At 42.4% G+C, this 26,176-nt stretch overlaps 1 protein-coding gene and 1 pseudogene across 6 annotated transcripts; both read right to left on the bottom strand.

The window, feature by feature from the left end:
• Positions 1 to 1,336: 1,336 nt before the first annotated feature.
• Positions 1,337 to 7,948, bottom strand: LOC109252929 (zinc finger protein 350-like; annotated as a pseudogene).
• Positions 7,949 to 11,309: 3,361 nt separating this feature from the next.
• On the bottom strand, positions 11,310 to 25,623 carry ZNF350 (zinc finger protein 350). Of its 6 annotated transcripts, none has more exons than XM_053905727.1 (6): positions 25,330 to 25,622; positions 23,229 to 23,322; positions 19,232 to 19,389; positions 18,725 to 18,851; positions 17,318 to 17,413; positions 11,310 to 13,501 (listed from the first exon to the last, which is right to left on the bottom strand). In XM_053905727.1, exons 3-6 carry the CDS (start codon positions 19,244 to 19,246, stop codon positions 12,141 to 12,143), a joined length of 1,599 nt encoding a protein of 532 aa, XP_053761702.1. In that variant the 5' UTR covers positions 19,247 to 19,389; positions 23,229 to 23,322; positions 25,330 to 25,622; the 3' UTR covers positions 11,310 to 12,140. The 6 variants fall into 6 exon arrangements, with proteins under 6 accessions (XP_053761702.1, XP_053761703.1, XP_053761704.1 ...); XM_053905728.1 differs by having other exon boundaries at positions 25,464 to 25,622; XM_053905729.1 differs by lacking the exon at positions 18,725 to 18,851 and having other exon boundaries at positions 25,330 to 25,623.
• Between the last annotated feature and the right edge of the window lie 553 nt (positions 25,624 to 26,176).

Below are 26,176 nucleotides of genomic sequence, written 5' to 3'. Positions count from 1 at the left end.
TGCCCCTCCCCTGCTCACTCTCTCTGAGTCTCTCTTAAAAATAAATAAACTTAAAAAAAAAAGGCATTTATAAAACTATCAGTATTTTTTTAGTGACTTCTTGAAAGCATGGCATAGTGATCTCCACACAGTATTTATATGATCTTCTTATGGCAAAAGTTCATAAACATAGGCATTTCAAAACTTTGAATGGATTAAGTAAAACATAATTCTGAGTATATTAAGGGTTTGGACTTGAGATCAAGAGACTCTTCACTGAGTATGTATCCACTAAATTCTAATCAAGAGATTAACAGTATCAAATAAACTGTCTCATGCATGGCCACAGCCCCTCAAACTAGGAAGCTCTAAAATGGAAGTCCTTTTCCCCTCCAGACTGACCTTCTCTTATTCTCTTTCTCATCCAGCATCACTATTACGCAATAAATCAAGAATGGAAGTGTGAGAGTTACCTGGATTGTAGATCACTGGAGGTTGATATGACACCATCAGGGACCAACCCAAAACATAACCTGTGTATTATCTTCACAGTCACCACCAAAAAATACATGAAACTGCAAGTCTCTAAAGGGCTTATACAGAGAGACTGGGGAACCTGGCCAACTGAGGGAAAGCCGCACTGAAGAAATGATAATTGAAGATGATGAAGGATGAAGAAACCAAAAAATGAGGGGAAGGAGGAGTCCTTCTTCAGAAGGAGTAAGAGTACTTTTACTATTACCACTTTTTCTGCTTTGTCCCTTTATAAACAGTTATTAAGTCTCTCATGTCACAATGAAAACACTCTGGGGTAACAAGTCTGTTCTTTAGAACCATATTTCCCTTCAGTGACAAAATATACTTTGGCCCATTAATATGTGCACTCACTTTCCAAATCTATATATAATTAGGGTTTTCTTCTTTGTGCTAGAAATATAAAATCATGGAAACCAACACTCCAGTATAATCTTCTGGTGTGATGGAAATGATGACAGATTCTCTCATTGTCTCATGTTTTTGCTCAGTGCCAGTACTGTCCAGTCCTCTAGCCACTATTCACATGCGACTGTTGAGCACTTCAAACGCGGTCAGTGTTACTGAGGCAATGATTTTTCATCTTCCTGGTTCAGAATTTTTTAAACATTAAAATTTACATAAAGCCACTAAAATTAGGGAATTTATAATCTCCTTAAGGAAATAAGAAATAAGCATTTTTTCAAAAAAAGATACACATTTAAAAAATAAAATTATTATTAATTTTATTAATAAATTTATTTATGGGGGCACCTGGGCAGCTCAGTTGGTTAAGCGCCCAACTTTGGCTCAGGTCATGATCTCATGGTTTGTGCGTTCCAGCCCCGCATTGGGCTCTGTGCTGATAGCTCAGAGCCTGGAGCCTGCTTTGGATTCTGTGTCTCCCTCTGTCTCTGCCCCTCCCTCACTCACACACACTCTCTCTCTCAAAAATAAATAAACATTAAAAAAAATATTTTTAAGTAACTTGTGCACTATAATCTTAATCATTAGTCTTTCCTCCATCTTCCAAAATATGCTCCTTGAACCAATTAGTCCATGTCTATTTCACTTAATATAGATATTTATGTCCTTTCACTAGATTAGCTGGTGTGTAAAGTACCACATAAAGATAATCCATGGGGCACCTGGCTGGCTCAGCCTGTAGAACATGTGATTTTTTTTAATTTTTTTTTAATGTTTTTATTTATTTTTGAGACAGAGAGAGGCAGAGCATGAGCAAGGGAGGGGCAGAGAGAGAGGGAGACACAGAATCTGAAGCAGGCTCCACAGAGCCTGCTGTCAGCACAGAGCCTGACGCGGGGCTCAAACTCACAGACCGTGAGATCATGACCTGAGCCAAAGTCGGATGCTTAACCAACTGAGCCACCCAGGTGCCCCAGAACATGTGATTCTTAATCTCTGGGATGTGAGTTCCCCAGCCCTATGGTGAACAGAGAAATTACTTGAAAAAAGTTAAGTTAAAGATGATCCAGGTTACCTCAGTGCTCTCTCCCGGAGACCAGGGGCTTTTTCTGTTTTGGCCACCACTGTATATTCAGCTCCTAGAACAGGACCCAGTACAAATGAAGTATTTAACAAATACCTGCCTGGCTGCAGGCTGTCCCACTATGACCACATTCCTATTTGCTAGAAGTCTACTGATGTTTAATGGCGTCTGACAAGCCACAGAAGGCACCTGCACAGTCACCACGTTAAAAAGGTTTTTCTCTTGCAGGACAACACTGGTCTGTGAGGACCTGTGACTGAGGGAGGATTTTCTACCTTGACTAAATCAATTTTCTGATGTTTAGTGAGGACTGACTTCCCTCAAAAAGATCTCCCACATTCAATGCAACTATATGGTTTCTCTCCTGTATGAGTTCTCTGATGTATAATGAACCGGGTAAGGCTTTCCCACATTCACTACATTTAAAGGGTTTCTCTCCTGTGTGAGTTCTTTGATGTTTAATGAGACCGGTCTTCTGGGAACAGGATTTTCCACATTCACTGTCCACAAAGGGAGTCTTTCCTGTGCGAAATCTCTGATGTGCTAGAATCCAAAGCAGGCTCCAGGCACGTCTTTTGGCTGAAGACTTTCCCACACTCATTGCATATATAAGGTTTCTCCTGCATGAATCCGCAGCTGTACCATGAGATTTCCCTTCTCGATGAAGCCTTTTCCACATTCACTGCACATAAAAAGTCTCTCTCGTGTGTTTTCTGATGTACACTGAGCCATGATTTCTTGAGGAAGGCTTTGCCACAAACAGTGCATTCATAAGGTTTTTCTCCTGTTTATGCGTTCTCTGGTGTTCAGTGAGCATGAACTTTCTGGAGAATGTTTTCCTGCAAAGACTGCATTTGTGGGGTTACCCTCCTGCATGAAGATTCTGGTGACCAGTGAACCAGGACTTCTGAATGAAGCATTTCCCATATTTACTTCATACGTGAGGTTTCTTTGTTTTTTTAATTTTCTGATGCTTGATGATTTGGCACTTAGTGCCGATGAGTGTTTTGCTTTCAGGGGATTTAATTTCATTCTGAAATTGTTCATGATTAACGTGAAGAAAGGATTTCCCATCTACAGTATGCTCTGCAGTGGTTCTGCTCTGGTTAAGTAGTAAAATTTGATTTCATACTTTTTCCATGTAAGTCAAACATATCATGTTTTTGCCTTAACACCAAATGAGTTTTGCTCCGAAGAAGAGAATTTTCAAATGTGTTATGTTTGTGTCATTGTTCTAGGCTATTTTCCATGAATTCATTTTGTAAGTGCTCTGGCAGATGACCATCAAGTTTCCAGATTTCTAGAAAATAAAAAAAATTAATTCTTCCACCATATTGACTAAAATAAAAGTATTTTTTAAATGTTTATTTTTATTTTTGAGAGAGAGAAAGAGTGTGAGCAGGGAAAGGACAGAGAGTGAGGGAGACACAGAATCTAAAGCAGGCCCCAGGCTCTGAACTTTCAGCACAGAGCCTGACGTGGGGCTCAAACCCACAAACCGTAATATCATGGCCTGAGCTGAAGTCAGATGCTTAACTGACGAAGCCACTCAGGCACCCCTAGAATAAAAGTATTTTTTAAATAGCTTCATTTGAGGTGACTTCATGATGAACTTATTATATGAGTATAAATAAAACTCTGTGTTTAATGTTCCTTATATATTAGAAAATAACAGTAATAATGAATAAACACAAATTTGGCAACTTTCCAAATATTGCAGAACATGCAGTCTGTGCAATACACACAATTTACCGTGAGCAGCAGACTACAGGTTGGAGGGTTGCCTCATCCAAGCTGGCAAGAGACTCCTTCACTTCACAAATCCTTACTGATGACTACTGTGAACTGGGCATGGTGCTCATGGTGGGGACACACATGAGTCCTCATGTTCAGGAAGCCTACACTACAGTTTGGTAAAACCACTTAAAGGGCAAAGAAAGACACAAGGAGCACAGCTGCAGGTTGTGAGAATGAGTGGGAAGGATCACTGGAGATGGAGAGAAGTGCAGGAAATCAGGTTACACTTGGAAGACGGGTCTCCCTGGAGGATTCATTGTCATGTCGTGGTTGCCCTTGGGGAGCAACAATATGACGCAGCAGAGAGCTCCAAGCACATGTAACCGACACCTCAGAGAGATGTCCCCTTTCCTAAAAGAGAAGCCCCAGTCCCAGCACCTCCTCTTCCGTTACTACCATCATCATATTCCAAATACCATTTCATTGCAGCACTTTTCACCCTCTAGACATACAATATATCTTCTTATTGGATCAGGTTTATATTTTGTCATCTTAGAATGAAAGCTCTTTTTCTGTTTTTATGCTTTTTCTCACTGCTGTTACACTAGGCTATCAAGAAAAAATTCATTAAAAAAATGAATCAAGTAAGCAATCGTGTGTGGAAAACACTGGGGAGTTTAGGGAAAAAAATAGAAATCTCTGCGTGAGCAAGAAATAACTATTATCACAGGGACACAGAGAAGAATTTCATGTCTGACAAGTAGTATGGTTAACTGGGATTTAATGTCATCAGGATATAATGGGAAGAAAATGGAAGCTTTCAGGAAGCGAATGCAATGGTAACATCGACAATAACCAAAAGGAAGATCAGAATTAGTAAATACACAAAGGAATTAAGATAAAGTAGGCATGAGGCATGATCTGGCTTAGGCTTGAATGGAGAATGCAGGATATTAAAATATCTTTTTAGTTAAACTTTGTGAACAGCTGAGGAGTGCCTGGGTGGCTCAGTCAGTTGAGTGTCCAACTTTCGGTTTTGACTCAGGTCATGATTGCAGGGTCATTGGATCGAGCTCCGTGAGGACTCCATGCTGAGCCTGGTGCCTGCTTGGAATTCTCTCCCTCTGCCCCTCTCCCCCTACATGCACTTGACTTCAGCTCAGGTCATGATCTCATGGTTCGTGGGTTCAAGCCCGCATCGGGCTCTGTGCTGACAGCTGGGAGCCTGGAGCCTGCTTCCAATTTTGTGTCTCCCTCTGTCTCTGCCCCTTCCCTGCTTGCACTCTCTCTCCTCTCTCCCTCCCTCTCTCTCTCTCTCAAAAATAAATAAAACATTAAAAAAAATAATTAAGAAAATGCATGATGTAGGTGGCTCAGTGGATTAAGTGACCAGCTCTTGATTTTGGCTCAGGTCATGATCTCACAGTTATGAGATGGAGCCCTGCGTTGGGGTCTGCACTGACAGTGCAGGGCCTACTTGGGCTTCTCTCTCTCTGCTCCTAACCCACTCACACTCCCTCTCTTAAATAAACTTTTCAAAAATGCATGATGTATAATTATGTTCATACGCAGTGGTAATGATTAGGAATGGTTAATTATATCATAAAATTATAAAGAAAAGCATGAAAGTGTTTGCTACACTAGCAAGATGGTAATTACCTTTGGGTGTGAGGACGGGATATAATTGGGAAGAGGTTCACAAACAGCACTGGGGTGCTGACAATGTTGTTTCTTAACCTGGGTAGTGACTGTTTATATATGTGTATTTCTTTTATACTGATTAACTTATAGATCTTTTAAATTAACAAAGAAAGGGAAGAGCTGAAATATACTAAAAGACTGTTATGTTAAAAGGCCAATAATACGTATTTGCCTCACTACAAATACCTATCCAGTCAAAGGAGAAAGTGTAAACAAAGAATATAAGGAATTAGTGACAGGTATGACTCAAATAAGATAAAGGGCTTTTTTTTTTTTTTTTGTCTGAAAGAATACTATGAATATTTTTATGCCGCTAAATTTAAAGTCTTGGATTAATGTTCTTAAAACATGTTAACTCCAGACAATATAGCAGGTGAATTTTAATGATAGGCAATAAGACAAAGATGTCCACTACCACCCCAATTTTGAACTCTATATTGCAGAGGAGAACCAGAGCATTAAGAATAAATTATAAACATTAGAAACTGGAATGAAAAATTAAGGTTATACTCAGACAATCTGGGCGCCTGGGTGGCTCAGTGAGTGAAGCATAGATTTCATGGACTTCAGCTCAGGTCATGATCTCACAGTGGGTGAGTTCAAGCCCCGCATGGGGCTCTCTGCTGTCAGCACAGAGCCCCCTTTGGATCCTTTGACCCCTCTCTCTCTGCCCTTCCCCTGCTCGCATTTTCTCTCTCAAAAATACGTAAACATTAAAAAAAAAAAAGTTATACTCAGACAACATCATCATGGACATAGAAAAAGAGATTCAAAGAATTACTAACATAAAAGAGAAAATGCTCCCCCAGAAACCAGTAAGCAGATTTTCACAGATAGCTGGCTGCAACCGCACCACATACGAAGCTCATTTCACAGAAATTCAGTCATTAGCAATCGGAACTGGGACCACCACGGCTGACTAACACCAACCGGTACTTAGTAACAAACCGACATGCGGATCACCCTGCAAGAGGGGTGGATCCTAAGCAAAACGGGCATTCTGTTGGCAAAGAACAAAGTGTGGACGTAGGGCAGGCAAGTAAGCAACAGTGTTGCCCGCTGCTATGTATTAAGAGGTGAGGGCGGGCGCTGGCAAACATTTTCCTGCAAACGGATAGATATTACACATTTTCAACTTAAGATCTCTGTCGCAAGGACTCCATTCTTCCTCTGCCCCGGGAAAACAGCCATAGACGACGACTAACAGACGGCGGTGGCGATTTAGCCCCTCGGTCTGCAAGAAGTCAACCCCTGGACAAAAGGCTTTACAACAAAACAAAACAAACCAAACCACAGAGGGTTTGGAACTACCCTCCTGCGCTCTGCCGTCTTCTGTCCCAGCAGCCCGGCTAACAACTTCAACCCAAACTCCAGCCCCGGGTCCTTGGCGTCCCAAGCTGCAGCCCTGACAAATGTCTCTGTACCAGACACCGATCTCACACGCCCTTATTAATCCGAAAACCGGGCGAGACACCCCGATGTCATGAGCACCCACCGGAGCCCCAACATCACTGAGCCCCAGATTAAATCCCCCCACCCCACCCCCCACCCCGGAACCAGACACTTCGATCATCGTAAATGATCGGCCCCGCCTGCTGCAGGACTCCATACGCTCTACAGCGCGGACACGGTCGCGATCTCTACAGACCCTTAACGGTCTTAATGGCCCCAAAAGTACCCCAACCACAGACACACCTGCCTGGTTCCCCTCAAATACCTCAAATCAGAGGCCCACCTGGTTCTCCTTAAATACCTCCACCTCGGCGCTTTCTACCCTCCCCGATCCACCCCGGCAGTGATTTCACGGATCCATGCTACAGCAGGTCCACACGTCACCCTGTGAGAAGCAAAACGCCCACCGTGAATAATAATAACAACAGCAACAGCAGCAGCAACAACAACAACAATAATAAAACAACCTTCCAAGGACAAAACCACACACTGACCTAGTTGCCGTCAGATCCGCGGGGAGAACCTGAACGCGGATCGCCCGGCAACCCCTCGGAGTACGGCGGCCGACGAACACTGGAGGCCCTCAGAGATCCGCGAACGACGAATTTCCGGTATTTCCCAGGAGGCATTGTGTCCGCGTCCGCTCTCCGTGGCCGTGCGGGCGGCCATATTGGGGCGTCCGACGTACTCAAAGCAAAAGGGTGGATTTGCGGCCAGAAGCGGGAGTGGCCGAGATGAGAAGCTTCTGAAGTTCTCTCTTATCCTCAACGTCGACTTTCGCGGAAGATTGATAAATTTTCAAAGTCTGGAGCTTCGCGAGGCAGACGTGGTGCGGACTACATTGTGTTGGACGGGCTTGTCAGGAACTTACATGACGGGGCGTATATTATCCACTTTGTGTTAAAAAAAAAAAAAAAAAAAAAAGTTTCCAAACTAACTAGTAGGAGTTTAGGTGTCGATAGCGCAGCAGAGAATGAACTAACATCTGGTAAGAAAAAGTAATACGTCCGGTAAACGGACACCCACGCAAAAGTTATGGCGGAAGATTGCTTGCAGAAAGTGTTGTTTGTTTGTTTGTTTGTTTTTTTCCAACATTTATTTATTTTTGGGACAGAGAGAGACAGAGCATGAACGGGGGAGGGGCAGAGAGAGAGGGAGACACAGAATCGGAAACAGGCTCCAGGCTCTGAGCCATCAGCCCAGAGCCTGACGCCGGGCTCGAACTCACGGACCGCGAGATCGTGACCTGGCTGAAGTCGGACGCCCAACCGACTGCGCCACCCAGGCGCCCCAGAAAGTGGTTTTTAAGAACACAAGATTTCCAGAAACTGGTACAGCGTGAGGCTGGTCATCACCCACCAGAGGGAAAGAGCGGATGGACGAACCTAAATTGGGACTGCGATTGGGGCCTGGGAGAAAGGCCACCAAAAGCGGGCCAACAAAGGTCCGATGCCAATGAGAAAGGCACAGCCTGAATCCATCCAATCATGTGAGGGTGGGGGTGGTTAGTAACCCAGGATTTAGGACAGAGAGCGCCAAAATTAAGGGTATGTCAGGCCGGTGTTAAAAATGCGGAGTCCTGGACTCCAGCCCCCAGAGGCTCTGGGTTTGGGAGGTGTTGGGATGGGACTCAAGAGTTTGCGTTGTTTCTCAGCTATCAGACGCGGGAGGCTTGTCAGAGACAATCCATAGAAACCATTATTAAATGTTATGTGGTTACAAATACTGATGGGTGACTCCCCTCCGTAGATTTGTCTTAGCTCAAATTATATCCAGAAAAGCCCATGGAGGGGTAAGGAGGAGGGAATAGAGCCTTGCCTGTAACTACCTATTCATTAATATAAATCAGTATTACTAGGCCTAGTAATTAAATCAGTATTACTAGGCCTAGTATTACTAGGACTTAACGCTTTCTTACATTACATAATCCACTTACTCTGCCTCCATAAAGGCAGTTCCTTTGCCTATTTTATTCACTAATGTATCCTCATTGTGCAGAACAGTGCCCTGCGTTGTGTTGGTGCTTTAAAATATACCTGAAGGAATGAATACCAATATCCCAGTATTTCATATTGAATTCTGAGACAGACACGGGATGGGAAATCTCTCCTTCCGGAGAGAACTCACTGTTTATAACTTGGATAGGTGAATGACTATATGATGGTTACTTGATAAGGAGAGGCCAATCCCAGAAGAGGGAGAGTAAATAGTGAAGAGAAAGCACATGTCTCAGTTCAGCAGTGAACAGTGGAGCTGGAATCTTTGATATGGTGGCAACTCTCAAGGGTGATAGTTCTGTAGGTGAATAACAAAGGTTCTTCTCCGTGACATCCCCGAGGGATCTCACCTCCCATCTCCTATATTCTCTATTCTTACGGACTGAGGTTCTTGTCCTCCTGTTTATGATATGTCTTCGGAGGATCCATTTTCTTTTCTGCTCTGCCTGGTTTATATTCGGCTATTGAGTGGCCAATCACACTCAGTTTGGAGGGAGACATCTGTATTATTTAGCATTGCCTCTGAAGGACTCATTCCTTCTTTTGATGACAAAACATTCCGACTAGTCCATTGGCTAATTCACTCACTTTTCCAAATCAACATATTTGTCTTAAGTTTTCTGTGCTTGGAATATAAAACCATGTAAACCAATACTCCCCAAGATAACTTTCTGGGAATTATAATAGATTTCTCTCAGTCTGCGCTTTTTAGCCATATAGTTAGCTATATGTAGTTAGCCATATAGGTAGCTGTCCAGTGAGGTAGCCACTAGTTACATACTGCTGCTGAGTACTTGAAATTTGGCTTAGTGCAATTGAGGAACTGATTTTTTTGTTTTTAAAACTTTACAATTTAAACAGCAAAAAAAATTACCAAGGAATTTTTAACCTATTTGGGAGACAAGACATGGACATGAAAAAAATAACTTACTTCCATCCTAAACTGCTTTAAAGTCCATTAAGAGTCCTTGCCCTCCCTTGAAGTAATATACCCTTTGGACAAGAAATTCTCATAACCCCTTGGGCCAATTATAGTGATCATCCCTTATCCATGGTTTGGCTTTCAAGGCGTTCAATCACCCGAGGTCAAATGTGGTCTAGAAGCAGATGATCCTCCTCCTAACATCCACAGTAGCCTAACGCTAAAACCATCACAACTCCTACACGTCACTTTATATCTCGTAGGCATTTTATCATCTCACATCATCACAGGAAGAAGGGTGGGGACAAGACAAAATGTTTTGAGAGAACACATTCACATAACTTTTATACAGTATGTTATAAGTGTCCTATTACTGATGTTAATGTCTGTGTGTAATTCATAAATTAGACTATCACAGGTGTCTGCATATAAGAAGAAACATACTATGGGGGCACCCGGGTGGCCCAGTTGGTTGAGCACCTGACTTTGGCTCAGGTCATGATCTTGTGGTTCATAAATTCAAGCCCCACATTGGACTCCCTGCAGTCAGTGCAGAGCCTGCTTCAGATCCTCTATCCTCATTTCTCTACCCCTCCCCAGCTTGCACTCGCTCTCTCAAAAATAAACATTTTTTAAAAAAATAAAAAATAAATTGGGGCTCCTGGGTGGCTCAGTCAGTTAATTGTCCGACTTCAGGTCAGGTCATGATCTCGCAGTTTGTGAGTTCGAGCCCTGCGTCAGAATCTGTGCTGACAGTCCAGAGCCTGGAGCCTGCTTCTGATTCTGTCTCCCTCTCTCTCTCTGCCCCTCTCCACTCACGCTCTGTGTCTCTCTCTCTCCCAAAAATAAACATTTAAAAAAATTAAAAAAAAAAAAAAAAGAACATACTATGTATAGGGTTGAGTACTATTCTAGCTTCAGGCATCCACTGGGGGTCTTAGAATGTATCCTCAGCATATAAGAGGGGACCACCATACTCTCTATCTTCTATGGACTACTTGTGTCCCCCCCCCCTCCAAAATTCATACATTGAAGCCTAATCCCAACTATGATGGTATTAAGAAGTGGCCACTTGATGGGATGCCTGGGTGGCTCAGTTGGTTAAGTGTTCGACTTCAACTCAGGTCATGATCTCACGGTTCGTGAGTTTGGGCCCCGCGTCAGGCTCTGTGCTGACAGTTTAGAGCCTGGAGCCTGCTTCGAGTTCTGTGACACCCTCTCTCTCTGCCCCTCCCCTGCTCATAACTCTGTCTTTCTCTCTCAAAAATGAATAAACATTAAAAAAAATAAAGAAGTGGGCCCTTGAGGTGATTAGGTCATAAGGATGTAACACTCATGAATCAGATCAGTGCCCCTGTAAGACCTCCCACAAACGCCCTTCCCCTTCCCTTATGTGAGGACAGTGGGATGACTGCCTCCTGTGAGCCAGGAAGCAGACCTTTAAGCAGCAAATCTGTCAGTGCCTTCATCTTCGACTTTGCAGCTTCCACAACAGAAATAATGTTTTCTTCATTTTTTATTCAAGACTTCTCATACTTAGAAAGTTTTGAAACATTCGTTATGTAGAAACTTTGCATTTTAATAATTTTTTTTTTATAAGCCATCCAGGCTACAGTATCCTCTTACAGCAAACAACCAAGACTATTTCACCTAGTGTGGATATTTACATCCTCTTATTAGATTAGCTGGTGTGTAAACATACCACTTAAGGATAATCTAGCAACCTCAGTGCTCTCTCCAGGAAACTAGGGGCTTTTTCTACTTTTGGTCACTACTGTATCCTCAGCTTCTGGAACAGGACCCAGTACAAAAGGAGTATTTGACAAATACTCCATAAACTAATGAACTGACTCAGTCTAAGGCTGCTGTTTCATGAGTGCCTCTGCATAAAATAAACTTTAAGAGCTAACGGCAGACATCCCAGTTTCCAATGAATCATCTTGGCCTGGGGAAACTGAATTGATATGCACATGTCCCATATCCCACCCACCCAATATTAGCCCTTTCCTGATTTTTCATTCATAGCAGCATCCCAGATACAAATTATCTTGTATGTTTTTAAAATTCACCTACTTATTTCCTCCACTTAGTTGAACTCAGACTTCCTCCATTCCTTTAACAGATACAATAGAGCAACTGATGTGTATGTGTTTGGGTTAACATCAGATTATGCCTCTGTACCAATGCATATTTTTAATAGGATGAGGAAATCAGGCTTTCCCAGCCTCAGCCTTTATACAATTCCTCTCAGTATATACTTTTCAGCCATAATACAATCTAGAAATTTTTGCTCAATCCTTCTCCACGTAGAATGTCTCCAAGCTTCCTCCTACTGGTTTTCTGTGACATAAAATAAGACATAATTGACCACAGAAGGCACGAACACATTCACTGTATTCATAAGGTTTCTGTCCTGTGCAAACCCTCTGTTATCTCCTAAGGGTGCACATCTGGCTGCAGGCTGTCCCACTATGACCACATTGCTATTTGCTAAGAGTCCACTGATGTTTAATGGCGTGTGACAAGCCACAGAAGGCACTTGCATAGTCGCTGTGTTAACAAGGCCTTTCTCCTGCACAGCACCACTAGTCTGTGATAAGCTGTGACTCTCTGAGGGAGGATTTTCCACTTTGACTGAATCTCCACAGATCTCTCTTGTGTGAATTCTCTTATGTTTAACAAGGCAAGACATGTAGGCAAAAGCCTTTCCACACTCATTGCAGACGTAGGGTCTCTCACCTGTGTGAGTTCTCTGATGGACAATGAGCTTTTCCTTTGTGGTAAAGGCTTTCCCACACTCACTGCATTCAAAAGGTTTCTCTCCCGTGTGAATTTTTTGGTGTTTAATGAGACCTGACTTCTGGGAACAGGATTTTCCACATTCACTGCACACAAAGGGACTCTTTCCGGTGTGATGTCTTTGATGTGCTATGAGACAGGTCTTCTGGATGAAGCCTTTCCCACATTCATTGCATATATAAGGTTTCTCTCCTGTATGGATACGCTGATGTACAATGAGATTTCCCTTCTGGATAAAGCCTTTTCCACATTCACTGCAAATGTATGGTTTCTCTCCAGTATGTGTTCTCTGATGTATTTTGAGCCGTGATTTCTTGAGGAAGGCTTTGCCACATTCATTGCATTCATAAGGTTTTTCTCCTGTATGCATTTTCTGGTGTTCAGTGAGCATGAACTTTCTGTTGAACGCTTTCCCACAGAGACAACATCTGTGGGGTTTCTCTCCTGTATGAATGATCTGATGATCAGTGAGGCAGGACTTCCTCTTGAAGGCTTTCCCACATTCACTGCATACATGAGGCTTCTCTGTTTTTTGTGTTTTCTGAGGCTTGCTGAATTGGGACTTAGTAATGATGAGTTTCTTGCTTTCAGGGGATTTAATTTTAGTATGAAAGTGTTCATTATTAGTGTGGAGAAAAGATTTTCCATCTCCACTAGGATCTGCAGGGTTCTTTATTTCATTGCTTCTGTTCTGGTTACGTAAAGTTAACTTTGGTTTCATGGTTTTTCCATGTAAGTCACATATATCATGATTTTGTCTTAACACGGAATGAGCTGTGCTCTGATGAACAGTATTTTCAAATGCGTTATGTTTATGCCATTGTTCTAGGCTATTCTCCATTATTTCATTTTTTAAGTGCTCCGGTAAATAGTCATCAAGTTTCCAGATTTCTAGGAAAGAAAAGAACAATGAATTCATTCATCATCTTGATTTGGAAGAAAGATCACCGAAAAACTCTCTTGATGTAAGGTGTCTATTTAGTGATGACCCTATGAAATTAGGATCAATAAAAATACATTTTAATGTTCCTCGCACATCGGATAAAACGATAATATAAATAACCCAGAGGATAAAAGTAGTTAGCGTAAAAACAAGGTTAGATCATTTGCAATGAATAAATACAGATTTGCCTCCTTTCTAAAGGAGGCCTCACAAAACATGCAGAGACTGTGAAATACACACAATTTACTGTGAGCAGCAGACCACAGGTTGGAGGGTCGCCTCATCCAAACTGGTAAGAGACTCCTTCACTTCACAAATCCTTACTGATGACTACAGTGCACGGGGCATGTGCTCATGTTGGGGACACACACACACACAGAGTCATCATGTTCAGGGAGCCTACATTGCCATTTGGTAAAACCACTTAAAGGGCAAAGAAGGACACAAGGAAAACAGCTGCAGGTTGTGAAACGGGTGGGAAGGAACATTGGAGATGGAGAGAGGTGCAGGAAATCAGGTTACACTTGGAAAACGGGCCTGCCTATAGAATTCATTGTCGTGGTTGGCCTTGGGGAGCAATAATAACGATACACACTGGGTTCCAAGCACATGTAACCTACAAATTCCAAAAGGGAACTCCTGATTTCCCATCCCAAATCTCCTCCTCCACACAGCACCTCCATCACAGTGAATGACAACTCCAGTCTTCCCTTTAACCAGGACAGAACTCCTCAGCGCCTCCTGTCATCTGTCTGTCTTGCTCACACACAGTACCTACCTCATTGATCAATCCCACCTGCCCTCTTTAGAATCATAACCAGAACTGAACCAACACCAATGCCCTCCACCCTCGTGGAGGCCAATTTCTTTCTCATTTTACAGCAGCAGCCTCCTACTTGGCTTTCCTATTCCTCCCCTGCCGAGTCCTGTCTCCTGTACAATAGCCAAAGTGATCCTTTCAAACATAAATTACATCATGTCAAGCCTCCTCTACTTGAAACTCCCTAACGTTTTCTCATCTCATGAGGAATAAAATCAAGGTCTTAACATGTCCTTAAAAGGCCTTATGTGACCTGCTACCCCAACCCCCTGTCACTACCCCAGTGACCTTCTCTCCAGTCTTGCTCTGTCCACTCTTCCTAAATTCTTCAGATCACACTCCTGCCTCGGGCCTTTGAACTGTCCAGGTTTACTTTGGAACATTCCTTACCCAGGGGGCTGTTCACATCCCTCATCTACTTGCTCAAATGTACCTTAAGGATTTCCTATTCCTCAAATCACAGCCAAGACCAAGCACTCATTCTTCAATTATGCTGTTTTAACGTTCCTTATAGCCATTTCCACCCCCAGAGTCTTACCTTCAACCTCCATTCATTCCTTCCTCTTATAGCCCATATTTACTTAAATGTCAGATCTCATCTGCCCTCTGTAATGACCGTATCCAGATCATGACCAACACGTCCCTTCCACCCATTCTGAGGACAACCAACCTGTCATGTTGTACGGCAGCCTCCTATATGGCTTTCCTGCTTACACCCTTGCCTGCTACTGTCTACTATATACACAGCAGAGGGATTCTTTGAAAACATAATTATTCCATGTCACTTGCTATGCTCTCGGGCGCCTGGGTGGCTCAGCCAGTTAAGCATTTGACTCTTGATTTTGGCTCACGTCATGACCTCACCATTTGTGAGCTCTGTGCTGACAGCGTGGAGCCTACTTGGGATTCTCTTTCCCTCTCCCTCTCTGCCCCTCCCCAGCTTGACCTCTCTCTCTCTCTCTCTCTCTCTCTCTCAAAATAAATAAATAAACTTTAAAAAAAAATGAACTTGCTATGGTCTCTACTTGGAACACTCCCAACCCAGCAACCTGTTAACTTCCCTCACCTCTCGGCTCTAAGGCACCTTATCAGAGGGGCGCTCCATTCCTAAAAAGGAGACCAAGACCCTACTGTCCCATTATGGTGACTAAGTTTTTCTATTTAAATGTTTACATATTTTTAAATGTTTACTTACTTATATTTGAGGTGGGGGGCAAAGAGGGAGGGGAACAGAGGATCTGAAGCACGCTCTGCCCTGACAGGAGTGGAGCCTGATGTGGGGCTCAAATTCACAAACCATGACATCATGACCTGAGCCAAAATCAGATGCTTAACCAACTGAGCCACCCAGGTGCCCTGATAACTAAATTTTTATCACAGTACTTTTCACCCCGATGACTAAATTTTTATCACAGTACTTTTCACTTCCCTAGACATATTTATTTATTTTGATTATTTTCTTTATTCCTTCTCTTAGAACGAAAGCTCTTGTGTTTTTCTTACTGCTCTTACCCTCAAGTATACACTGCTAAGCTACCAGAAACTAATTTTTAAAGGAATGAATGAAGGAAGCAGTCACATGTATGGAACACAGTGGGGAGAGCGTAGGAGAGATGATGAAACTCTGCCTTTGTGTAAGTGAGATGATACATCATAGATATCACAGAAAGAGGAATTTCAGGTCACATGACAGGTAACGTAGTTAACTGGGATTCAATGTCATCAAATCCAATGGAAAAAATACAAGTTTTAGGGAAATGAACACAGCAGTGTCACATCTATAACGAACAAGAAGAAAGTTCAAAATTAGTAAATACACAAAGGAATTAAAGTAGGCATGAGGTAAGATCTGCAGAGAGTGAAGGATGTTAAAATATCTTTTTAGGGGCGCCTGGGTGGCTCAGTCGGTTAAGCGTCCCACTTCGGCTCAGGTCATGATCTCGTGGTCCCTGAGTTCGAGCCCCGCGTCGGGTTCTGTGCTGACAGCTCAGAGCCTGGAGCCTGTTTCGGGTTCTGTGTCTCCCTCTCTCTCTGACCCTCCACCATTCATGCTGTCTCTCCCTGTCTCAAAAATAAATAAACATTAAAAAAATTAAAAAAAAAAAAAATCTTTTTAGTTAAAATTCATGAACAACTGACTCCTTTAAAGAAGAGCACTCTGCAGGTAGGGAATATCTGAGGTCATGCCTGGACGGCCAGGATGTGAGATGCACGGGAGTAAAGAAGAACCTAAACTTACAGGGGCTTTCTGGGAGGAGAGAGGAGGTGAGTTCCTTGCAGTAATTGGGAACTCAGGAGAGTTGCCACGGGGATGAGTGAATTATACAGACCTAAAGTCTGGTGGATCACATTGAGGAGATGTCAGTTTGGGAATTTTCTTAAGTGAACAGAAGAAACTTAGCTTATTAGAATGCAGCAAAGTGTGAAGGGCTAGGAGACCAGATGAGAAGATGGAAAACAGAACCTTGGGAGAACTTCAGAGTGAGGACAAGGGCACAGTGAAGACTTTGGGGACCCAGCATCCTGGCTGGGGTGGAGGTTAGGAAGGCAAATCAACACGACCAATGGGACAGAGGGGTGCAGTAGTCAGAAGACAGGAATTCAAAGTGTTCTCTTTGGAGAGAGGCCTTGGGACAATGGAATTTTATAGCAAGGGAGGTCAAAGGGAATGAAGAGGAAGGGGAAGATCAGAGAATCTTAGGAAGAAGAAAACTATGCAAATAAGCAAAATATTAACATGTAGATAAAAATGAATAGATCCCAGAATAGGCAAAGAGTATATTTTTCTCTAAACTCCTACAAAAAAAAAGAGGTCGCACGTTGGGAGAGAGATGCATGGAGGCACTGCCTACCTATCCTCAAACCCTCTCGCAGCTGTGACTCTTATCTGGCCAACTAGAATATGATTTCCACAGCCTAGCCCCCTCCTGGTTCTCTGACTCACCTGAACAGGTTCGAAAGGGGATGTCATCTTCCACTGTCCCTGTTGGTTTTCCTTGAGCCAACTTGGTGAGCACATCTGGTTTCCTGGGGTAAAAACCTGTTCAGGGGAAATGACAGAAGACTAAGCATTGGGCTTGGGGTCTCTGAAGACCACAGAAATGTTACAGTTGACAACAAAACAATTTTCACATTACAAAGGAAAAACATACTGCCCTACATGTCTCCTCTCCCGTTGATTCTCTACTAAGTACTTGACTTCTGACACCTGATCCATGGGGTTTTCACACATCAAGGAATTCTGTGACACCAAAGGACACCGACTGGGTGTCCGACAACTTAGATCAGTTCTGACAATCTCCACCTGGTGACGGCTTCCGATCCCACAGGTTAGGGGTTCACTACCACAAGACTGCACACCTCCTCCACTTCAGATGCCAATCACAAGTCCAAGTTGTTTCTTGAGCTTCTGATAGACTAAATATGAACTGGAGGTTCCCATGACCCCCTTTTTCAGGTTCAATTAATTTGCTGGGGCAACCCACGGAACTTAGTAGAACAATTTACTTATTACGTTACTGGTTTATTATAAACAGATATAACTCAGACATAGCCCAGTGAAAGAGATACACAGTACAAGGTATGTGGGAAGGGGTGTGGAGCTTCCAGGCTGTGTCTCGGCATCCCACATTCCCTGCACCTCCGTGTGTTCACCATTTCAAGAGGTCTCTAAACCTGGGTTTTTAGGGAGGCTTCATTAAGTAGGCATGATTAAGTAAATTAAATCATTAGCCTTTGGTGACTGGTTCAAACTCCAGCTGTTCTCTCCTCTCCAGAGGTGAGGTGGAACTGAAAGTTGCAACCCTCTAATCGTGGTTGGTTCCCCTGGCAACCAGACTCCATCCTTAGGTCATATAGTGGCTTTCCGAAATCACCTCATCAACATAAATCCAAATATGGTTGAAAGGGTCTTGTTACATAAATAACAAAAGACACCCATTTTACATTTATCTTCTTATAACCTAGGAAATCACAACTGTTGCAGGAGCTCTGTGCCAAAATTGGAGATGAAGGCCAAAAAGATATACATGTATGTACATATACATATATATGCATATGTATGTATATATGTTAAAATATACATGTACATATGTATATATGTATACAAAAGCATACATGTATATACATAAATATATATATATATATATATATATATCACAATATCATACATTTGTACAAAGTAAAGGTTGTGCACTTAGGTGAAGGGAGAACATACCCATGTCTCTGGAGCCAGGGAGGGGACTGAGAATCTAATTTCAGAGCAGCATACATACTCCAGAGCTTTAAGAAGCCGAGAAAGGAAAGGCCACTGATGGGGACCCTCTGAGTGACACAGGGGAGCTGTCCTCACCCAATGACACCAGGTTCCTATAGTTCTCCAACATCACATCCCGGTACAGGTTCTTCTGAGCAGGGGCCAGGAGCTGCCACTCCTCCCATGTGAAGTTCACAGCCACATCATCAAACGTCAGGGATTCCTGTAATAACAGTGCTCTCTAATGAAGTGATGTCCGTTTGATGGTATGGAAGAAATGTTAAAATTTTTCTGCCTATTTCCACTCTATAGGTTTTATCTAGACATGTAGTGGTGCTTTTATTTTGGTACAATGTGGACGAAGCAAATACCTAATTAAATATTCTGTAATTGTGCACTCAGTCATCCATCCATTCTTCCAACGAGAAGTTTCTATAACATGTAGAAGTTCAATCTTGTTAACCTAGAAACACCATCCATATGGAGATGACAGACAAAACATATATGTATGCATACTTTTCAGATTAATGGAACTGATTTTTTTATAGGTCTCTACAACACCATTAGGGAACAAAGGAAAGAATAAAATAAACCAAAAGTCACCTGTGCCTGGATCATTTTTTCTGCTCTCTGAAAATGGCTGGCAATGGGGAAGCTCTGCTTTGTGTCTTCTGGATCTACTCTTAACTTCTCTTCAGAAATCTCAGTCCTGGATGAGCACTGGGTGTTATATGTAAATGACGAATCACTAAATTTTATTCCTGAAAAAAATAAATAAATACATTTTGATTTAAAAAAAAAAGCAGAATGAAAACATCAACATGTTGTTAAAATGGGGCTTGTCCTACTACTAGGTATTTACCCAAAGGACACAAAAACGCTGACTCGAGAGGGCACATGCACCCCAGTGTTCATAGTAGTGCTATCAACAATAGCCAAAGTATGGAAAGAGCCCAAATGTCCCACTAACGAATGGATAAAGAAGATGTGGTATATATATATACAATGGAACATTACTTGGCAATCAAAAAGAATTAAATCTTGCCATTTGCAACAACATGGATGGAACTAGAGGGTATTATGCTAAGTGAAATACGTCATCAGAGAAAAACAGGTATCACATGATTTCACTCATATGTGGAATCTGAGAAACTCAACAGATGAACATGGGGGAAGGGAAGGAAAATCATGATAAAAACAGAAGAGAAGGGGCAAACCATAAGAGACTCTTAAACAGAACATGACAGGGATGTCCACTCTCACCATGTTCAACGTAGTATTGGAAGTCCTAACCTCAGCAACCAGACAACACAAAGAAATAAAAGGCACCCAAATAGGCAAGGAGGAAGTCAAACTCTCACTCTTTGCAGACAGTATGATACTCTATATGGAAAACCCAAAAGATTCCACCAAAAAAACTGCCAGAACTGATCCATGAATTCAGGAAAGTCGCAGGATATAGAATCAATGCACAGAAATCGGTTGCATTTCTATACACCAATAATGAAGCAACAGAAAGAGAAATCAAGGAATCGATCCCACTTACAATTGCACCAAAACCCATAAAATATCTAGGAATGAACCTAACCAAAGAGTTGAAAAATCTATACACTGAAAACTATAGAAAGCTTATGAAATAAATTGAAAAAGACACACACACACACACACACACACACACACACACAACCATTCCATGTTCATGAATTGGAAGAACAAATATTGTTAAAATGTCAATACTACTCAAAGCAATCTACATATTCAATGCAATCCCTACCGAAATAATACCAGTATTCTTCACAGAGGTAGAACCAACAATCCTAAAATTTGTATGGAACCAGAAATGACCCCAAATAGCCAAAGCAATACTAAAAAAGAAAACCAAGGCTGGAGGCATCACAATTAGGGATTTCAACCTGTATTACACAGCTGTAATCATCAAAACAGTATGGTACTGGCACAAAACAGACACTTAGATCAATGGAATAGAATAGAGAACCCAGAAATAGACCCACAAATGTATGGCTAACAAATCTTTGACTAAGTAGGAAAGAATATCCAATGGAATAGTCTCTTCAGCAAATGGTGTTGGGAAAAATGGACAGCAACATGCAGAAGAATGAACCTGGACCACTTTCTTACCATACACAAAAATAAACTCAAAATGGATAGAGGACTTAAATATAAGACGGGAAACCATCAAAATTCTAGAGGAGAAAGCAGGTAAAAACTCTTTGACTTCGGCCACAGCAACTTCTTACTCAACATGTCTCTGGAGGCAAGGGAAACAAAAGCAAAAATAAACCATTGGGATCTCACCAAGATGAAAAAGCTTCTGCATGGAAAAGGAAACAATCAGCAAAATTAAAAGGCAGCCAATGGAATGAGAGAAGATATTTGCAAATGACATATCAGATAAAGGGTATCCAAAATCTATAAAGAGCTTATCAAATTCAACACCCAAAAAACAAATAATCCAGTGAAGAAATGGGCAAAAGACATGAATAGACACTTCTCCAAAAAAGACACATAAAAAAATGCTCATCACTCATCATCAGGGAAACACAAATCAAAACTACAATGAGATACCACCTCACACCAGTATGACTTGCTAAAATTAACAACTCAGGCAACCACAGATCTTGGTGAGGCTGTGGAAAAAGAGGAACCTTCTTGCAATGCTAGGTGGTAATGCAAACTTGTGCAGCCACTCTGGAAAACAGTATAGAAATTCCTCCAAAAATTGAAAATAGAACTACCCTACAACCCAGCAATTGCACTATTAGGTAATTATAAAAAGGATACAGGATTACTGATTCATAGGGTCACATGCACCCCAATGTTTATAGCCGTGCTATCAACAATAGCCCAATATGGAAAGACCCCAAATGTCCCATCAACTGATGAATGGATTAAGATGTGATATATATATATATACACAATGGAGTATTAATCGACAATCAAAAAGAATGAAATCTTGCCATTTGCAACAATGTGGATGGAACTAGAGTGTATTATGCTAAGCAATGTAAGTCAGTCAGAGAAAGACATTATCATATGACTTCACTCATATGTGGACTTTAAGGTATAAAACAGATGAACATAAGGGAAGGGAAGCAAAAATAATATAAAAACAGGGAGGGGGTGAAAAAAATTAAAGCTAAAAAAAACAGGGAAAGGGACAAAACATATGAGACTCCTAAATATAGAGAACAAACTGAGGATTGCCGGAGGGGTTGTGGTGGGGGATGGGCTAAATGGGCAAAGGGGCATTAAAGAAGACACTTGTTGGGATGAGCACTGGGTGTTATATGTAGGGGATGAATCACAGGATTCTACTCCTGAAATCATTAATGCACTATATGCTAATTAACTTGGGTGGAAAGAAGGGAAGGGGAGGGGAGGAGATGGGAAGGGATGGGAGGGAAGGGGAGGGGAGGGGATGGGACGGAAGGGAAGGGAAAAGAAAGAAAGAAAAGAAGGCAAAATTCTACTTTGATGCATTATTAAAGAGAAGTGTGATTTAGAAAAAAAAAAGAGAGAGAGAGAGACTCTAAATACAGAGAACAAAATGAGGATTGCTGGAGAGGAGGTAGGTGAGGGGATGGGGTAAATGGGTGATGGGCATTAAGAGGGCACTTTTCAGGATGAGCACTGGGTGTTATATGTAAGAGATGAATCACTAAATTCTACTCCTGAATCCAAGACTACACTGTATGTTAACTATCTTGAAAATAAATTTAAAAAAAAAAAAAAATCTCAATCTTCAGTCAGGTGTAGCCCATAAAAACTGACACCATATCCGTAACTTCTTTCTCCTTCACATGATCCTTTTACTCCTGGGGCATCAGGACTTGTGGGTTGAGGAGATGACGTAGTCTGAGTGGTGCACTTCCTCTGGGCCCAGATGCTGTCACTACTCCTGGGCACTCACCTTAACAAATACCTGTAGTATTGCTAAGTGTCCCTTTTTTTTTTTTTTAAGTTTATTTACTTTGAGAAAGAAGGAAAGCACAAGCAGGGGAGAGGCAGAGAGAGGGAGAGATAGAATCCCAAGCATGCTCCACACAGCACAGAAGCCCAATGCAGGGCTAGAACTCACAAACCATGAGATCATGACCTGAACCGAGATCAAGAGTTGGACGCTTAATCAACTGAGCCACCCAGGCACCTCTACTCAGTGTCCCTTTATTTAATACCCCAGAAGATTTATTCTTCAGTAAAGCCTGAGGTTCTGAATGTGGCGAAGGTTTTCCTTCATCGTGTGATGTGTAAGGGGGGGGAGTCTGACATGAGACAAGGAAAATGAGATCCACCCAACACATGCCTCAGGAGAAGGGGAATCAGGCAGATCACTTGCACACAACAGACCACACAGAAGAGGATCAGGGCACTGTTTTCCTTTAAACCACATGTGCTCAAGTATATCTTCAGAGCTTTTTGTACAGCCTGTGAGTACAGGCACTTCAGTTTAAAAACCAAAGTACTGGGAAAATCAGAAGCATGGTTTTATAAGCAATAATGGTAATATCTTAGGAGGTTTTAAATACATAAGAAACAAAAGTACAGAACACTGTAAATAAATTGGAAAGTGGTGGGGCACTTGAGTGGCTCAGACTTGGGGTCTGGGCTGGGTGTGGAGCCTGCTTGGGATTCTCTCGTTCCCTCTTCCTCTGGCCCTTCCCAGTTCATTCTCTCTAAAAAAATTAAAAATTAAAAATAAAAATAAATTGAAAAGTGGTAAATGAAGTCGAAGTGTTCTAAGATTCCTGCATCGCTGGAGAAGAGTGTAAAAGAACTAATTAACATGAGAATTTGACAAAGGAAGGTTCCATGCCGTACAGATAATGTCCAGTGTCCTGACAAAAACCAGTAATTGTCTTGATGTTCATAATTTTCATGCTGACAGAATGGGAAAATATAATGGCATGAAACTCATCCAAAACAAGGCAAAAAAGAGTAAGAAACTGAGAATAAGTGGGGGTAACTACAATGCACTTGGATGACTGTTTTTAAACCAAACATACTAAGAATTATATTAAGGATAACCAGGATTCCAGTTAATTACGTTAAACACAAATGCCTCAAAATTGTCCCACTGGATTAAAATTTAAAACCTAATAACATGCTAGTATAGGTTACATGTCTGAAACAATGACATGGAAAGCTCCAGAATAAAAGATTAGGAAAAAAGGATACCACGAAAAGAGTAAGCATAATCTGGTTTAACTATATTCTCAGACAAAATGGACCAGAAAGCCCAAAAATTACTAAAGAAAAAGAGAAACAACACTCACTGGTTAAGAGGTCCAATCCACCACATTATAAAAATTTGAATTTCTATGCACGTAACAACATAGCCTTGAAACGTATACAACAAAAATGGACCTGGGGTGCCTGGGTGGCTCAGTCAATTAAGCGACCGACCTCGGATCACCTCATGATCTCCCGGCTGGTGAGTTCAAACTGGGGAGTCCTGCGGAGGGCTCTGTGCTGACAGCTCAGAACCCAGAGCCTGCTTTGGATCCTGTGTCTCCCTCTCTCTCTGTCCCTTCCCTGCTCTCTGTCTCTGTCTCTCTCAAAAATAAACATTTTTAAACATTTTTAAATAAATAAATTGTATTTTCATTTATATTTCCTTTATTTTTGAGGCCTTGCTCAAAATAATATAAATTATAATAAATTATAAACATTGGAAACCGGAATGAAAATTAAGATTATACTCAGACAACATCATCATGGACATAGAAAAAGAGATTCAAAGAATTACTAACATAAAAGAGAAAATGCTCCCCCAGAAACCAGTAAGCAGATTTTCACAGATAGCTGGCTGCAACCGCACCACATACGAAGCTCATTTCACAGAAATTCAGTCATTAGCAATCGGAACTGGGACCACCACGGCTGACTAACACCAACCGGTACTTAGTAACAAACCGACATGCGGATCACCCTGCAAGAGGGGTGGATCCTAAGCAAAACGGGCATTCTGTTGGCAAAGAACAAAGTGTGGACGTAGGGCAGGCAAGTAGGCAACAGTGTTGCCCGCTGCTATGTATTAAGAGGTGAGTGCGGGCGCTGGCAAACATTTTTCTGCAAACGGATAGATATTACACATTTTCAACTTAAGATCTCTGTCGCAAGGACTCCATTCTTCCTCTGCCCCGGGAAAACAGCCACAGACGACGACTAACAGACGGCGGTGGCGATTTAGCCCCTCGGTCTGCAAGAAGTCAACCCCTGGACAAAAGGCTTTACAACAAAACAAAACAAAACAAACCACAGAGGGTTTGGAACTACCCTCCTGCGCTCTGCAGTCTTCTGTCCCAGCAGCCCGGCTAACAACTTCAACCCAAACTCCAGCCCCGGGTCCTTGGCGTCCCAAGCTGCAGCCCTGACAAATGTCTCTGTACCAGACACCGATCTCACACGCCCTTATTAATCCGAAAACCGGGCGAGACACCCCGATGTCATGAGCACCCACCGGAGCCCCAACATCACTGAGCCCCAAATTAAATACCACCCCGGAACCAGACACTTCGATCACCGTAAATGATCGGCCCCGCCTGCTGCAGGACTCCATACGCTCTACAGCGCGGACACGGTCGTGATCTCTACAGACCCTTAACGGTCTTAATGGCCCCAAAAGTACCCCAACCACAGACACAGGCGTCACAGACTCCCACGTGGTTCCCCTCAAATACCTCCACTTTTGAGCCAGTAATTCCACAGGTCCACCCTACTCCACTTCCACGATGTGGACACCACGTCATCCCATGAGAAACAAACCTCTATGGGACAAACCGAAAACCTTCAAGGGACAAAAGCACACACCGACCTGGTTTTCTCCAGGAAACAAGGAGACCTAAAGGTAACACTTCCGCGAACTGCTGCTATTCCTGGAGCCGTCGCTCCAAGTTTTCGACAGCCTATGGCGGCCGAGGAGGACCCTAAGACTTCGAAGGAAGGCGAACAGTTGGCCGGTATTTCCGGGAGCAGTATGTCCGCGCCCACTGGCTGTGGCTTTGGGGGCGGCCATGCTGGAACGAGTGTGGGACAAGTGACGTACACGAGGCAAGGCGGCCGGTTTGCGGCTGCGAGCCGGTGATAGCCCGGAAGTCAGAAGCCGCCGAAATTATCTCATTTACTTAAAGTCGGGTCTTGCGGGAGACGGGTAGATTTTCAGACTCAATTTCTTGGAGGCAAACTTGGTGTAAGTTAAATTGCATTCTCGAGCTATGCAGGAAGCGACAAGGCCCGAGTGTATAGTATACATTCTGTATTTTATTTTATTTTATTTTATTTATTTTTGAGATACAGAGCACAAGCGAGGGAGGGGCAGAGAGGGAGACACAGAATCCGTAGCAGGCTCCAGACTCTGAGCTGTCAGTGCAGAGCCTGACCTGGAGCTGGAACTCAGGAAGGATAGATCATGACCTGAGCCAAAGTCCAATGCTTAACTGACTGAGCCACCCAGGCGCCCCTCCACGCCTTATTTTTTAAGAATGAATTCCTTTTTTTTTTTAAATTTTTTTTTTCCAACGTTTTTTA

This window comes from Panthera pardus, unplaced genomic scaffold (genome assembly GCF_024362965.1).
Source record: "Panthera pardus isolate Hobbes unplaced genomic scaffold, ASM2436296v1 HiC_scaffold_18, whole genome shotgun sequence".
In the NCBI taxonomy this organism is placed as follows: Eukaryota; Metazoa; Chordata; class Mammalia; order Carnivora; family Felidae; genus Panthera; species Panthera pardus.
This window is presented reverse-complemented; position numbering and strand designations above follow the sequence as displayed.